Below are 17,247 nucleotides of genomic sequence, written 5' to 3'. Positions count from 1 at the left end.
AAGAATTACAAGTTAGCGAATGTACAAAAAATTGTTATTGAAAAGGCATCAGAATAGCAGACAGAGGGTAAAGAACACGCCTGCAATGTGCAGAGTGAATGAAATTTAACTTGCTGGCTATTGCTCATAATTCACACGTCAGATCCAGAGAGATTGAGCATGCCTCTGGAAGTCAGTACAGCATTGCTTGGATTTTGAATGCTGTTTTACAGATCCATTCAATTGTTTATGTGCACCTATCTTTCAAGTCTGTGGAAGGAATGAGATAAAAATTGTTACCACAGTTTAGTGTGTCACTCCAACCACATGTAGGCAAGTGTGATTAGTATCTGTTTTAAATTAAACTTTCCTCCACTATTGCACTTTTGTAAGTAGCCACTGTTAGCTGTGGCACACTGTAGCATCCCATCAGCCTGACACAGGAGCTCCATATATCATCATCTGCTGTTCTGAAGATTGTAATTTCTTCGCAACTACTAATCAAATTTTCAAGTATGAAACACTATCTAATTCATCTCTTTTAGAAATGAGATTTTATCTGCATAAATAACAATAGTTCCATTTTAAAAAGCAAAGTTGATACCAATGTTTCTGTAATTAATGTACTTACAAAAAGAGAGATATGTCATTTACTGAGAAGCCAGTAAACCATGGATCTCTAAGAATCAAATAGCCTTGAGTAAAACAGCTTCAAATGTCTGTCTACTTTACAAATGTGTTAACATGTTAAATATTTGCCAAAAAGCAAGTAAGTGAGAAAAAGTTTAGAAAAGGCTTTAAATTATGCTTAAAGTTTGTTGGAAGTAGCTAAGTGCTCTCATTCTCAAATACTAGAGGAATAAAGTCCGGGTATTTGTGCACCATCAATTATGCTGCCTCAAGATGAATACAGTTTCTAGCTGTGATACATGTTTCATCGTGCTAAACTTTTAACGTAAGATTGTACCTCAAAATGAGTAAATTACAACAGCATTTTCAATTTAATCAATAATGACAGCAAATATTGAAAAACATTTTTGTTGCTCCTGGAAGTTGTTGGATAGGCAACTTGCAGCTAGTACCGCTTTCCAGGATAGTGTCTTCATAATACATATTTTTCACAACTTATTTTGGTGAAATCCAAATTGAAATATTTTAAACAGCTCCCGAAATATCTGAGGTGAACACTATGGATAGCCTAAAAGTATTTGTGCCCTATAGTTCCAACATTTTTTATTATACTTAATATTCCCTCTCTTATATAATATTTTATAATGCTAATTTATTCTGGGATATTTTATCTGAAACAAGAGTTCATTTCTGATTTCCTTCCACGTCCATGAGACTCCCCTCAGTTGGATTCTCTAGATTACATACAAGAGGTAATCGAACTTCTAATTATCACTTGGAAAATGTGAAGTTACATAATTAATCTTTTATTTGCTTGCAAGAGGTTTCATTGTTCACAATGAAACCTCTGCACCACAGTATTGTAGCACACAATGAACTGAATCAAAAAGGCACAAGCCTGTCAATAAAAGCACATCATTGTATAGCACTGTACTTTTGGTTTCTGTGGAAATGTCTAAGCTGTATCGGGCCAATCCAGACATTTAAAGGTGTGCTACCAAAAATGAATTGTGGTACAATACCCTGCTTTATCAATGTGATGTGCCATATTGGCTCATCTCCTCTAGCAGCGTGCCGTGGTACTGCGGTGCGGAGTTTTCATTGCGTACTAGGATTGCATACAATACTCAGAGGAAGAATTTTTTTCTACTGAGGTGGGAATTAAAATTTTATGAATACTCCTGGCAATGTAATATCAGGTCATACATCATCATCTCGGGCCTTTACTTACTTTAAATGGTGGATTCCTCCTCTTGTTCAAAACAGGTGAAACTTCATCTGTAACACAACTCGCTGGGGAAGCAAACAGATGTAGCATTTCTGCGCCATTCCTCTGTCCAATGACAGTGTGGGTTTTTGTAGCCGAGCATGTTGGCAAATCTGTCATGCTATTATCCTCCTACAAAGCATACGACAAGTTAGTGAATTTAAATGAAATTATGCAACACAAGACTGCAAGTACCAGTATCTGTCACTCACATTCCGCGACGAACACCTCGATCTGCTCTTTGTTGTAGGAGAGAGGCATGGCGAAACACCATTTGTCCTGGGTGTAGAAGCCTCCGTAAAGGAAGGCTCCCGGTCCGGTCCTTTCCTTGGCGTCACCATACCCCTTGAGACGCAACAGACTGACGCATCGTCGTCTGAATCACTCAAGCCACACTGTGAACAACAACAACAACAACTCCTCACTAACTTAAAATAGAAAAAAATACTAAAGCTACCTTTTGAAACTGCCAGTTTCTCCCTAAAGAAGGAAAGAGTGACATATAGGGGAATGCTGGATGTGAAGGGCAGGTCACACATCTCTCAGGATCAGAGAAAGCCTCTTGTTATGCCAAACAATGAAATCAGATCACCAACCAATGGTCATTCATCGCTACATCTACAACTACAAGACTATTTCACAAACCACACTTAAGTAGCAGGCAGAAGGTTTACTGAACCATCTTCAGGCATTTCTATACTGTTCCGCTCTCTAACAGTGTGCAAGAAAAATGAACACTTAAATGTTTCCGTGCTAGATCTGAGTTCTCATGTTTTATTTTAATGACCATTTCTCCCCTCAAAGGGCGTCCCAGGAGGAATGGTCAATATTTATGGATACGACAACAACAAACATATGAAGCAAAAAACTCTAGTATACCTGGGCGGTAAAACGCATACATCAAGAGCTATGAGCATTTCTACATGTACAATACTGAGAGACAAACCTCTTCTACTACATCATTTTAATACTTGCCAACCCATCTTCTGTATTATATCTGTGACACTTGCTCTCCTATTTTGCAATAATACAAAACGAGCTGCAGTTCTTTGAATTTTTTCAATGTGCTATCTGGTAAGGATCCCGTAGCGTGCAGCAGTACTCAAAAAGAGGACATACAATAGCAGTGTAGATTGCGTCTTTAGTAGATCTGTTGACATCTTCTAAGTGTTCTGCCAATAAAATGCAGTCTTTGGTTCAACTCCCCCACAATATTTTCTATGTGATCATTCCAATTTAACTTGTTGATAATTGTAATCCCTAGGTATTTAGCTGAACTGATGGCCTTTAGATTTATGCGACTTATCATGTAACCAAAATTTAAAATATTCCTGTCACTACTTATGTGAATGACTTTACATTTTTCGTTATTTCACTGAATTCACACTTTCCATTATTTAGAGTCAATTGGCATGTTTTGGACCATACAGATGTCTTGTGTGATTCATCTTGCAATTGGCTTTGATCTTCTCATGATCTTTGTACTCTACAGCAATGGAACCTTACCTAGTTATCATTTATTGCAAATCTCTCGCCCAGCACAAAGTGCCTGGGAAAAAGAACAAGTGTCCTGTATATTAGAAGGGCAAAAGAAAGGACCCACAAAATTACAGACCAGTATCCCTAACATCGGTTTGCTGCAGAATCCCTGAACACATTTTCAGTTAAAATATAATATATTTTCTTGAGACAGAGAATCTTATGCCCATGAATGAGTAGGGTTTTAGAAAGCACTACCCATGGAAAACTTAGCTTGCCCTTTTCTCACATTTCTACTGTGAACTATAGATGAAGGGCAACAGGCAGATTCCATTTTTCTATATTTCTGGGAAGCATTTGACATTGTGCCCCACTGCAAGCCATTACAGAAGGTACGAGTGTATGGAATAGGTTCACATGTACGTGGGTTGTTGGAAAACTTCTTAAGTTGTAACTGCTTGTATGACATCCTCAACAATGAGTGTTCGTCAGAGACAAGGTTATCATCAGGAGTGCCCCAGGGAACGACCACTATTATTCTCTATTCTCTATATACACATATGATTTGGTGGACCAGATGGGCAGCAATTTGCGGTTGAAGGTGTCGAAGTTCAGTGACTGTAGGAGGATACAAGATGACTTGGTCAAAATTTCTAACTGGTGTGATGAATGGTACCTAGCTCTAAATGTGGAAAAATGTATGTTAACGCAGATCAGTAGAAAAACAAACCTGTAATGTTTGGATACAGCATTAATAGTACCCTGTTTGACAGTCACATCGTTTGAATATCTGGGTGTAAAGGTGCAATGTGATATGAAATGGAACGAGTACGTGAGGATTGTGGTAGGAAAGGCGAATGATTGGCTTTGGTTTATTGGGAGAATTCTGGGAAAATGTGGTTCATTTGTAAAGGAGACCGCATATAAGACACTGGTGTGACCTATTCTTGAGTACTGCTCAAGTGTTGGGATCTATACCAGGCCAAATTAAAGGAAGACAATAAAACAATTCACAGGCGGGCTGCTAGATTTGTAACTGGTAGGTTCGAACAACATGCAAGTATTATGGGCATACTTCAGGGACTCAAATGGTAATGCCTGGAAGGTAGACGACAATCTTTTCGAGGAACATTATTCAAAAAATTTAGAGCTTATGGCAGAATGGTTCTACTGCCTTCAACATACATTGCACATTATGGACTATGAAGATAAGATACGAGAAATTAGGGCTCATATGGAGACACACAGACAGTTGTTTTTCTCTTGCTCCTTTTGCAAGTGGAACAGAAAAGAACATGACTAGTAATGGTACTCCACCATGCAGCCTATGGTGGACTGTACAATACCAATGCAGATTAGGTGTAGCTGACAGGAAATCATGGATCCAATCGCGCAACTGAGACGAGACTTCATAAAGATACAATTTCTTCAGTAGATGCTGGTGATGAATGGTGTTGACAGCCTCTTGAACATTAGGAACATGGATCAATTTGAGATCCATATCAGTAGTATCATTACTTTGCTGGAATACAGAGCTAGTTGTGTTTCACAAGAAATAAATTTTTATTTTCTTTGCTGTGATTCATAATATCCTTCGGTGACGATGAGATCACTTTCCTTGATGTTGATCTCATCCTCACCAAAGGTCAGCTACAGAGTTCAGTTCACATTAAACATACTGACAAACAACATTATTCAATTTGACAGCTGCCATTTTTTCCATGTCAAGTTCTCCCTCCCATACAGCCTTGGCTTCCAGGCCAAACGTATTTGCTCCGATGCAGACTCTTTAAAGCAATACACAACCACTCTCATCTCCGCCTTTACTGGATGTAATTACCCCATCAGTCCAGTTCAGAAGCACATTTCACAGGCCATCACATCAAATCTTGGTACTGCTGACCCCTTGAAAAAACAGCTGAGGACACCACTTTTCACTCAGTATTATCCTAGCCTTGACTGTATTAATTCAGCTACTTCTTTAAGACTACAACTCCCTGAAATCATGCTATGAAATGAGGTCCATTCTGACCAACATTTTTCTCACCACAACTAGAATAGCTTTTCATCGCCTTCCCAATTTCCGTAACATCCTTGTCAAACACTATGCATCCTTCTGCACCCATCTCCCTACCCTATGGCTTCTACCCCAGTGACCATTCCCATTGTAAGACTTGCCCTATGCACCCTCCTACTACCTGCACCTCCCCTGAAACTGGCAAAACTCGTACTATCAAAACAAACATGTCATATAAATGCCATGACAACCACCAAGATATCAGCTAGGATGAATGGGCATAGGCAGAGGGTGTATACTGCTAACACACAATGCCCTGTTTCAGTGCAAGCTCTACAACATGACAGTCATGACCTCAGTACCTGTTCCACTACACCTGCCATTTGGATTATTCCCCCAGGAGCCGATTTCTCAGAACTCCGCAGGTGGGAACTGGAGCTAAAACAAAACCATGGTTCTCACCACCCACCTGACCATGATCTATGTTAATTTCTTCAGTCTCAGCATTTCTTCACAGTAACTACTCCTTTCTTCACTCTGTTTTATCTTCCATTTCCTGACCTGTCTATTTTTTGTTGCCCCTCACCCACCTCTATTGCAAATAATGCACTGAGCGCAATGTTTTGGCAGTAACTCTTTCTTGTGTATTATCCCATATTCCACTTTTAAGCTCTCAGGTGTTCAAATTTTGTCCAGTGCAGTCCCTAGCAATCAATCTTTCCTTCTCATCCTGTCTGGTAAGTCTCTGGTAATCCATGGTTCTGGGTGGCTGTTACAAATTCTTCCCCTTTTCTTAAGCCACTCTGGTCCTTTTCCTTCATGCCTCTTCCTTAAACTTCAGCCCTCCTGCTGGAAGGAGGAGCCACAGGCTCCAATAACTTGCAAACTTCAATATCTTTTATTGTGTGTCTTCCTGCCGCTGATTGGTAGGTAACTTTTTTATCTGTCCACTTATGTTATACATTGAAAAATTCATTAGTTTCATCAATATCCCTCATTAGTCGTATCTAGTATGGGTCCTGAATGTTCTAGGATGCATGACTACGGCATTTTGTAAGTGACCTCTTTTGTAGACTGACTGCATTTTCCTATCGAATCAATGAGCCAAAGTCTGCCACTTGTATTACCAACAACTCTAGTCTACGTGACCATTCAATTTTGTATCCCTACAAATGGTTGTTACATCCCAGTTTTTGTGAGGGTTAACCGCTTTCAACTGTGACTCACTGATATTGTTGTCGTAGTGTACTGTGTTTGTTTGTTTGTTTCTTTCTTTCTTTCCTTTTTTTTTGTGAAGTATACACTGTCATATTTCTGAAAATTTAAAACAAGTTGACAATGCTTGCGCCACTTTGAAATCTTTTCCAGATCTGACTGAATATTTGTGGAGCTTCATTTCAGACACTCCATTCAGACACTCCATCATTATAGATAACTGACATCATTTGTAAGCTGTCTGAGATTATAATCAATGTTGTCTGTAAGGTCGTATATATATGACATGAACATCAGGATTCACAACTTGCTTCCCTGGAGTATACCTGAAGTTACTCACATATCTGGCCATGACTCCTCATCCAATCCAACTTCTTGTATCCTCCCTACTAAGAAATTCTCAACCCAGTCACAAATTTTGCTTCATACTTCATATGACCATACCTCTGTCAGTAATTGTAGCTGAGATAGAGAGTCAAAAGTTTTTCAGAGGACAAGAAATACTGCTTCCACCTTGATCCCTGGCTTTTTCTGAAGACTATGTGAGATCTTGTAAAAAGATGTTCAGGACTCAACTGTTATGGGAGTTATCAGTCAATCACACACACACACACACACACACACACACACACACACACACAGTGCTCCATTACAAAGGTCCAAGCATATGGAATGCATCCTGAACTATGTGAGTGGCTCAAAGTCTTTTATACTGACGACAGTGTAGTGTATGGGAAATTGCCACTGTCAAATGGCTGTAGAAGGGTACAAGACAACATAAGACAAAATTTCTATTTGGTGTAGTAATGACACCTTGCTCTACATGTAGGAAAATGTAAGTTAATGGAGATGAGAAGTAAAAACAGTTCTGTTGTGTTTGAATAAACTATCAGAGATGTCCTGCTCAACACAGTCATGTCATTTCAATATCTATGTGTAACGTAGTAAACCAATATGAAATGGAACGAACCAATCAGGTCGGTTGTAGAGAAGGCAATCAACTACTGATAGAATTCTAGGAATGTGTAGCTTGTCTACAGAGGCATATATGACACTTGTGTGACCCATTCTTGAGTACTGCTTGAGTATCTGGAAGCCCCACCTGGTCATATTAAAGGAAGACATTGAAACAATTCAGAGACTTGCCGTTAGATTTATTAAAAATGATTCAAATGGCTCTGAGCACAATGGGACATAACTTCTGAGGTCATCAGTCCCCTATAACTTAGAACTACTTAAACCTAACTAACCTAAGGACGTTACACACATCCATGCCCGAGGCAGGATTCGATCCTGCAACTGTAGTGGTCGCGCAGTTCCAGACTGTAGCACCTAGAACTGCTCGGCCACTCCGGCTAGCTTAGATTTATTAGCGGTAGGTTCAATAGACAAGCAGGTATTACGGAAATGCATTGTGAACTCAAATGGAAATCCCTAGAGGGAAAATGATATTCTTCTAGTGAAACACTACTGAGAAAATTTAGAGAACTGGCATTTTTGACTGACTCCAGAATAATGCTATTGCCACCAACATACACTGAGCATAAGGACCGTGAAACTGAGGCATGTGCAAATGCATAAGACAGTCGTTCTTTCCTTATTCCACTTGCGAGTGGAAAAGGAAAGGCAAAGACAAGCAGTGATGCAACATACACTCTACCACACACTGTATGGTGGCTTGTGGAGTATGTGTGTATATGTAGATGTGGAATGAGTTACATCTCCAGAAAGTATCAGCCCATCAAGTTCAGAAGTAGCTGAAAGCTGTGTGAAATGTAATTTTTCACACGGTTCTTGCAAAATACAAGGACGGGTGTGATGTTATTTTTGCCAAAAAAACTGCCACATTCGGTGTGATGTGGGCACACCATTATCCCTTAAAAAGCCAGTTGGAGTGGTAGGTGAGCTGTGAAGAGGCACTGACAACATTCGAGACAGAGCTGTATGCTGGTCATCTCACAGTTATCCATCTGATTTTCTTTGGTGCCCAAAAGACAGTTCTAATCCCATGTCCACTTAAGAGTCACCCAATTCTAGATCCTTGCCAGAGATGTCATGTCATCCAGCCGGACTCTGATTTACATCTTCAAGGGAGAGAGAGCTGACAGACATTTGTAATGAAATAATTCCAGAAAGGCGACTAGAATCATTTAATCAGCAAATCCACTGTGAATGAATTTGTGGTTACAATTCTACAATATGACTTAAAATAGTTTGTCAGTTACCACTTTCAGAGATGCATGGCACCAAAAGGCATAAACAGTGTCTTAGCCTTAAAGTGAGATGCTTATTTACCACTACTGCTGTAAAACAGTGCCAGTATCATTTGCAGCCATAAAAATACAGTCGTACATTAAACACGTCATGAATGTAATTAAAACAGAGAGGAAATAAGCTTCTCGCTATATATTAAGATCCACAGTCAAATGCTTACCAATGACAAAGATGACGATGAGGATGGGCCAGAAATACTATTCTTCAAGAAATTGTTATGCTTAGCAACATTCTCAACTGTCAAAGACCCACACTGTTCAGTACTCGATCTCTTAGCTCTGAGATCCGGGGGTGTATAGCTCGGAGACCTCGGACTGAAGCATGGATTTCGCTCAGCTACAATGATGACTGATTTGTCGTCATCCTCACTGTCCTCTCGGTAGCCATCTGACTTTACCTGAAAGGAGACGTAGAAAGTAATTAGTTCTGAAAACAAACTATTTGCTACACTGAGATTGACAAGTGTGTGCAGACATGCAGTATCGTACGGAGTACACAATCACAGATGTGCAGGAAAATATAGCGCCGTACATCTCTCCTAAAAATCATCACTCCGTCATTGTTTGGAACATATTTTCAATTTTGTTTATGTAGGTTTCTTGGAAAACAGTTGAATGGAATCTACACACCGAGATTAAAAAAAATAATGGGACACCAATATGCACATATACATATGGTAACAGTATTGTGTATACCAGGTATAAAAGGGCATTGCATTGGCAGAACTGTCATTTGTACTTGGGTGATGCATGTGGATAGATTCATAAAGTGAATTAACAGATTTTGAAAACGGACTAGTAGGAGAAGCTAGACGCATGGGACACATCGTTTTGGAAATCATTATGGAATTCAATATTCTGAGATCCACATTTATTACCGGTAGGTTCGAACAACACATAAGTGTTACAGAGATGCTTCAGGAACTCAACTGGGAATCTGTGGAGGGAAGGCGGTGTTCTTTTCGAGAAACAGTATTGAAAAAATATAGAGTGCTGGCACTTGAAGTTAACTGCTAAATGATCCTACTGCTGCCAATATATATCATGCGTAAGGACCACGAAGATAAGATACACGAAATTAGGGCTCTATTTGCGAGTGGGAAAGGAGGGAAAATGACGAGTAGCGGTACAGGGTACCCTCCACCACGCACTGTATGGTGGCTTGTGGAGTATCTATATAGAAGTAGATGTAGAAGTACCTCTTACCACAGTCACCACAGTAGACGATGGCCTTCACTTAACGACCAAATGCAGTAGCTCTTGCGTGGAGTTATCAGTGCTCACAGACATGCAACACTGCGCGAAACAACAGCAGAAATTCAGTATGAGATGTACAACTAATGTGTCTGTTAGGACGGTGTGACAAAATTTGGTATTAATGGGCAATGGCAGCAAACGACTGATGGAAGTGCCTTAGCTAATAGCATGAAGTCGCCTGCAGTGCCTCTCCTGGGCCCATGACCATAATGGGTGAAGTTCAGTGTCATCTGCAGTGGGACAGAGACAGAGTAGGGATAACAGGGTATAGGTGGGGGAGAAAAGTGCGCTGTTTGGCAGAGCGTGCAGGGGCTATCCCTCAATACTGACCACCCCTCCTCAGTTTAAAAGACTATTTTTTTCCATCCAGAGCATTACTCTGGCTGTATGTACACCAGTGAAGAGCCTACATTCACAGTTACGTATATCTCAATTATTAAGTGTAACTATTGTAAATAAACTTCTTGTGTTACTTTGGATGTCTGATTGTATTTATTGACCACCTCAACTGCCCATACAACAGACATACATTATTTTATCCATCTACATTTTAAAGCGTATTTAAATATCAGATGTCGAAGTTGCGAATGCAGATATACAAGAAGTGATAATTGATAATGGCCATTTGTTTCATTCTAACGGCATAAATGTCTCAAAAAATAATATACAGACCACCTGAAACTTTCTACCTACCTTATTCACACCATTTCCTTCTAGAAGTGATGCACGATTCCTTGTTTTACGCCTCCATAACGGATTCACTTGTGGTGTGCTGTTCTCCAATAGCTAAAATGAAGATTAAGAGATTAGTATAAAAATATATTTATGCTGAAATGTTACATGTAATCAATATATAGTACACATAAATACTGCAAATGTAGTTTCAGTGCATTTTAGTCATTATTCAAGCGCAAATCAAATCTAATACATAGTGAGAAATGGAGTTGTGGAACACCGCAATCCAAACACACACCTCCTGCTTATTGAGAGCAGTCACTTTATCAATCACCAGACTATTCGAGTATCATCCAGAATTGAGTTAAAATTCAATGACTCCGTTAATAGCTCTGACGTGAAGTCGCCCCGAAAGAAAAATTGAAATATGTTTCTCAATAATGTATTACAGAATTTCAATTATAAACATGCATTTAAATATTAATAACTAACATTAATTAATATATAAATAATGACAGATGGGCATTTTTGGAACTGTAGATATCAAGTGATGTTTCACAAACCGTTGGTAGACTTTAGGATATACCTTAACATGCCAGTCAGCTCAATACAGCAGGGTTTCCAAGGCATGGCAGTATGTTATTGACTTTCAGAAGGCCCAAACAGCTGAGCATAATGGAGACGAACCAACCTTTAAACAATTTACATGTTGCACTGCTTACAGCGAAGGGAAACTGACAGAGCTGCCAGACCTTCACTTTCAAATCCCTGTCACTGCATTTAATTATTGTGATTTGATGAGTCTCAATTCACATTTAATATTTATCTTTTGATAGAGTTAAAGACACCTCTATAATTTCTGGAATTTGCAATTTTACCCACTGTAATAAAGGCCATCTAAATTTACCAATGTCTCAGTAGAGTGCATTACAATACGGTAAAGTAAGTGCCACAACCTAATGAGAATTCTGCGAATGAATAGCTGTAATGAGGGAGCGAAATATGTGTCACTGCTTTCAGCTGCTAACAAGTTCCTTGCTTGCTAATGGCATGTTATCTGCAAGTTTCCTCCATGTGAATTGTGACAGTTTTCATGACAAGTGTGATTCATACAACTCCCCAAAACATGCCTTTTGCATCAGCTGAAGAGAGGAAGGAATCAACAGGACTCTCAGGCATTAGAGACCATGACCACACTGGCATCAGATTCAAATCCCCACTTTGTGTTGAAAACCTCAAGCCACCTCTGCTCTGATTACTTAACAGCAATACAACAAGAGGTTTTCCCATGGGGAATGAAGGAACAGGGTCAATGAAGAATGGATCTGATGAAGGACCAAAATACACAGTGCAGAGTGTTCGTCCTATGAGGTATCATGGATGTTCTCTCTGGTGTTTCTGCAGGTATTTGCAATTTCATTTTTGCAATGTGTAGCTGGAGTCATCCCAAATAAACACTGCTCATCACTTCTTTCATTCAGCACTCAGTGTTGACAGGAAAGCATTGGTTTGTTGCCATTACATACAAAATGATTTTAAAAACACAGTTTTATGTCTCCATTTGATAGAGCAATCCCAAGTTAGTCTAGCACAATATTCAGTTTACGGATATGTAGTAACAAGGGCAGTAAAGCATGAAGAATAACCAGTACTCCAAAAATGACCACACTGCCTGGCCCATGCTGACTGCTATCATCATGCAGCAGAGCTGCTCAGTTGCTGGTGAAGTATTTGTTATCCTTTGTGCTTTACTGTTAACTCATAATGCTTAACTGCTAAACTAAATGTCGCACTATGCTAACTTGGGACTGCTCCATTGAATGGGCACATGAAATTCTATTTTAAAATCATTTTGTTTGTAATGGGAAACAAATCAAGGCTTTCCATCAGCACTGGGATTGCATGAAAGATGACGAGCAGTATTTCTTTGGCCGACTACAGCTTTTATTTAAAAATCACACACACAACTGCCAAAACTCCAGAGAAAATACGCCTGCCAATTCTTAGGAAGGACAACTGATATAGTAGCTGCACAATATCAGTAACATTGTCATCTAAAAAAAATAAACTTACATATTTAATTTTTTGTATGTTTGCAGGTATAAGTCTACAGTACTGGTACACACTCAAATCCACATACCACAATACCCTAGTGCACTGCTGAAGGAGTCCAAACAGAATAACAGCTCACTGATGAAGAGATGGTGGTAGCACCGTGGTCTTCAGCCCAAAAATTAGATTTGATGCAGCTCTTTGCACTACTCTATCCTGTGCAAGCCTCTTCACCTCCAAACAACTACTGCAATCTACAGCCTTTTGAAACTGGTTACTGTGTTCATCTCTTGGCCTCTCTCTATGATTTTTACAACCCCCCCCCCCCCCCCCCACCACCACCACCACCCACACAAACACACACACACTCCCCTCCAGTAATAAATTTGTGATTCCTTGATGTCTCAAAATGTATCCTCTCAATCGATCCCTTCTTTTAATCAAGTTGCGCTACAAATTTCTTTTCTCCCCAATACTGTTCAGTACCTCCACATTAATTATGTGATCACTATCTAATCTTCAGTGTTCTCTTGCATCTCAAAATCATCTATTCTCTTATTGTCCAAACAGTTTATCACCCATGTCTCACTTCCACACAAGGCCACACTCCAGACAAATACCTTCAGAAGACTTCCTAACACTTAAATCCATATTTGACATTAACAAATTTCTCTCCTTCAGAAACACTTTTCTTGCCATTGCCAGTCTACATTTTATACCATTGCCAGTCTACATTTTATACCCTCTCTACTTCTTCCATCATCAGTTATTTTATTGCCCAAATAGCAAAACTCATCTACTGCTTAAAGTTTCTCATTTCCTTAAATTCCCTCAGCATCATCTGACTTAGTTCAACTAGTTTTAAGTATCCTTGTTTTGCTTTTGATTATGTTCATCTTATATCCTCCTTTCAATCCATTCCACTCAACTGCTCTTCCAAGTCTTTTGCTTTCTCTGACAGAATTACATCATCGTCAGCAAACATTCTCCCTGACCTGTGATTCTTCTACACAATTTTCTTTGGTTTCCTTCTCTGTGTACTTAATGTACAGAATGAATAACACCATTAAGAGGCTACAAGCTTGCCTCACTCCCTTCTCAACCTCTGCTTCCCTTTCAAACCCTTTGACTCTTTATAACTGCCGTCTGGTTTCAGTACAAATTGTAAATAGCCTTTCGCTCCTTGTATTTTACTCTTGTTATCTTCAGAATTCCGAAGACAGTATACTAGTCAACAATGTCAAAAGTGTTACACAAGTCTAAAAATGTTGTATCATGTGATATTTAGTTTTCTGCATTTGATGGGGTACCATACTGCAACAATCTGTGACAACACGATGGAAGTGTTTGGTATCAGTGCCCCATCACATGTTAATTGGTGCATATGCTTCGAGTGTGGCCAAACAAGTGAACAGCCAAGCTGCAGACCCCTTCTCTGAGGAGAAACAGGAATTGCAAGAGAAGCAGAGGCCCCACTGGTCATAGACTGACAGACAACAATAGCTGTGAGAACACAAAAAGTAAAAATCAGTTATGGTCAAGTTTCCAATAACTTGCAAGATGTTCTGAATGTGACATAGGTTGCAGGTCACAGCTCAGTTGGTTCTGTGATTGTTCACAAGCATTCAAAAAGCCCACCAAACCGGAGAAGCAGTGGAAATGTTGTAGCCATGCCACGCCAATCCAGGACTTCTTCAGCCGCCTAATCACAGAGAATGAGTGCCAAGTGTATCGCTGTGACCCGACAACAGTGGAGGAAAGAAGCAATGCACACACGGTTCCACCACCACTGAAAAAAGTGAAGACCTGACTGTTCTGGGTAATATGACAGTGAGAGCCTTTCAGGACTGCCAAGGCGTGGCACTAAGAGATTACAATCGTAAGGGGCAAAGTGTTACAGCAACATACTACTCGAGGTTATGGGAGGACTGAGGAGACAAGAGCGTCACGGGAAGCTGTCCGAGGTGGCTCATTCTGTACAGGACAGTCACACATCTCACTTCTTTGTGTTATCAAACATTACCTCGCTCCCTGTATTCCCCTAACGGCCATCCAGTGCCTGCTTCCTCTTTCCTCGACTTGATTAAGTATCGGATGTCAGGCAATTATAGAATGATGATTTTTGAGTTGGTTTGTATCATGAACAACCAAAATGCTGTTCAGATCGCTGGTAGATGTCCTATTATATGGAAAAACATGAAGGATGAATATGTAGAGTTGGGCTAACACCATCAACAAATTTCGCAACCACAGCTTGATTTTTTTTATGTAATACTTTACCAACACCCTCTCTTATGTGTCAGTCTGCAGTTCAACAGCTTCACTCTTTAGTGTACAATTATCTATATTCATGCAAGACATTTAAAAAAGGTCATAAAATCCATTTAAATAATATACTAATGATTATTTACCACTAACCTCTCAAGAGGACGTCGTTATCAGGAGAAAGAAAACTGGCATTCTACGGATCGGAGCGTGGAATATCAGATCCCTTAATCAGGCAGGTAGGTTAGAAAATTTAAAAAGGGAAATGGATAGGTTAGATATAGTGGGAATTAGTGAAGTTTGGTGGCGACTTCTGGTCAGGTGAATACAGGGTTATAACTACAAAATCAAATAGAGGTAATGCAGGAGTAGGTTTAATAATGAATAAAAAAATGGGACTGTGGCTCAGCTACTACAAACAGCATAGTGAACGCATCAATGTGGCCAGGATAGACACGAAGCCCATTCCTACTACAGTAGTACAAGTTTATATGCCAACTGGCTATGCAGATGATGATGAAATTGATGAAATGTATGATGAGATAAAAGAAATTATTCAGGTAGTGAAGGGAGAAGAAAATTTAATAGTCATGGGTGACTGGAATTCGAGAGTAGGAAAAGGGAGAGAAGGAAACAAGTGGGTAAATATGGATTGGGGGAGAGAAATGGAAGAGGAAGCCGCCTGTTAGAATTTTTCACAGAGCATAACTTGACCATAGCTAACACTTGCTTCAAGAATCATAAAAGAAGGTTGTATACATGGAAGAATCCTGGAGATACTAAAAGGTATCAGATAGATTATATAATGGTAAGGCAGAGATTTAGGAACCAGATTCTAAATTGTAAGACATTTCCAGTGGCAGATGTGGACTCTGACCACAATCTATTGGTTATGAAGTGTAGATTAAAACTGAAAAAACTGCAAAAACGTGGGAATTTAAGGAGATGGGACCTGGATAAACTGAGAGAACCAGAGGTTGTACAGAGTTTCAGGGAGAGCATAAGGGAACAATTGGCAGGAATGGGGGAAAGAAATACAGTAGAAGAAGAATGGGTAGCTCTGAGGGATGAAGTAGTGAAGGCGGCAGAGGATCAATTGGGTAAAAAGACAAGGGCTAGTAGAAATCCTTGGGTAACAGAAGAAATATTGAATTTAATTGATGAAAGGAGAAAATATAAAAATGCAGTAAATGAAGCAGGAATACAAACATCTCAAAAATGAAATAGACAGGAAGTGCAAAATGGCTAAGCAGTGATGGCTGGAGGACAAATGTAAGGATGTAGAGGCTTATCTCACTAGGGGTAAGATAGATACTACTTACAGGAAAACTAAAGAGACTTTTGGAGAAAAGAGAGCCACTTGTATGAATATCAAGAACTCGGATGGATACCCAGTTCTGAGCAAAGATGGGAAAGCAGAAAGGTGGCAGGAGATATAGAGGGTCTATACAAGGGCGATGTACTTGAGGACAATATTATGGAAATTGAAGACGATGTAGATGAATTTGAAAAGGGAGACACGATACTGCGTGAAGAGTTTGACAGAGCACTGAAAGACCTGAGTCGAAACAAGGCCCCAGTAGTAGACAACATTCCATTAGAACTACTGACTGCATTGGGAGAGCCAGTCCTGACAAAACTCTACCGTCTGATGAGCAAGATGTATGAGGCAGGTGAAATACCCTCAGACTTCAAGAAGAATATAATAATTCCAATCCCAAAGAAAGCAGGTGTTGACAGATGTGAAAATTACTGAACTATCACATGGGAAAAATATATTTAAAAACAAAGATGATGTGACTTACCAAACAAAAGCGCTGGCAGGTCGATAGGCACACAAACAAACACAAACATACACACAAAATTCAACCTTTCGCAACCAACGGTTGCTTCTTCGGGAAAGAGGGAAGGAGACGGAAAGACGAAAGGATGTGGGTTTTAAGGGAAAGGGTAAGGAGTCATTCCAATCCCAGGAGCAGAAAGACTAACCTTAAGGGGAAAAAAGGACAGGTATACACTCGTGCACACACACATATCCATCCGCACATACACAGACACAAGCAGACACATATCCATCCGCACATAAACAGACACAACCTCGGGGAAGATCAAACGAAAAACTGTACCCTCTTCTTGGA

The 17,247-nt window shown here is 39.7% G+C and overlaps 1 protein-coding gene across 25 annotated transcripts in view; it reads right to left on the bottom strand.

The window, feature by feature from the left end:
• Positions 1–17,247, bottom strand: part of LOC126291683 (uncharacterized) — a 348,608-nt gene that overhangs the window by 58,434 nt on the left and 272,927 nt on the right. For all 25 annotated transcript variants that reach the window (XM_049985282.1, XM_049985285.1, XM_049985288.1 and 22 more), the window contains 4 exons: positions 10,811–10,903; positions 9,022–9,258; positions 2,089–2,271; positions 1,841–2,008 (listed from right to left, as the gene is read on the bottom strand). In XM_049985282.1, coding sequence (XP_049841239.1) covers positions 1,841–2,008; positions 2,089–2,271; positions 9,022–9,258; positions 10,811–10,903 — 681 coding nt within the window. The remainder of the gene's footprint in view (positions 1–1,840; positions 2,009–2,088; positions 2,272–9,021; positions 9,259–10,810; positions 10,904–17,247) is intronic.

This window comes from Schistocerca gregaria, chromosome 9 (genome assembly GCF_023897955.1).
Source record: "Schistocerca gregaria isolate iqSchGreg1 chromosome 9, iqSchGreg1.2, whole genome shotgun sequence".
Classification (NCBI taxonomy): domain Eukaryota; kingdom Metazoa; phylum Arthropoda; class Insecta; order Orthoptera; family Acrididae; genus Schistocerca; species Schistocerca gregaria.
The sequence above is the reverse complement of the archived record's forward strand: the minus strand, read 5'-3'. Positions and strand labels throughout refer to the sequence as shown.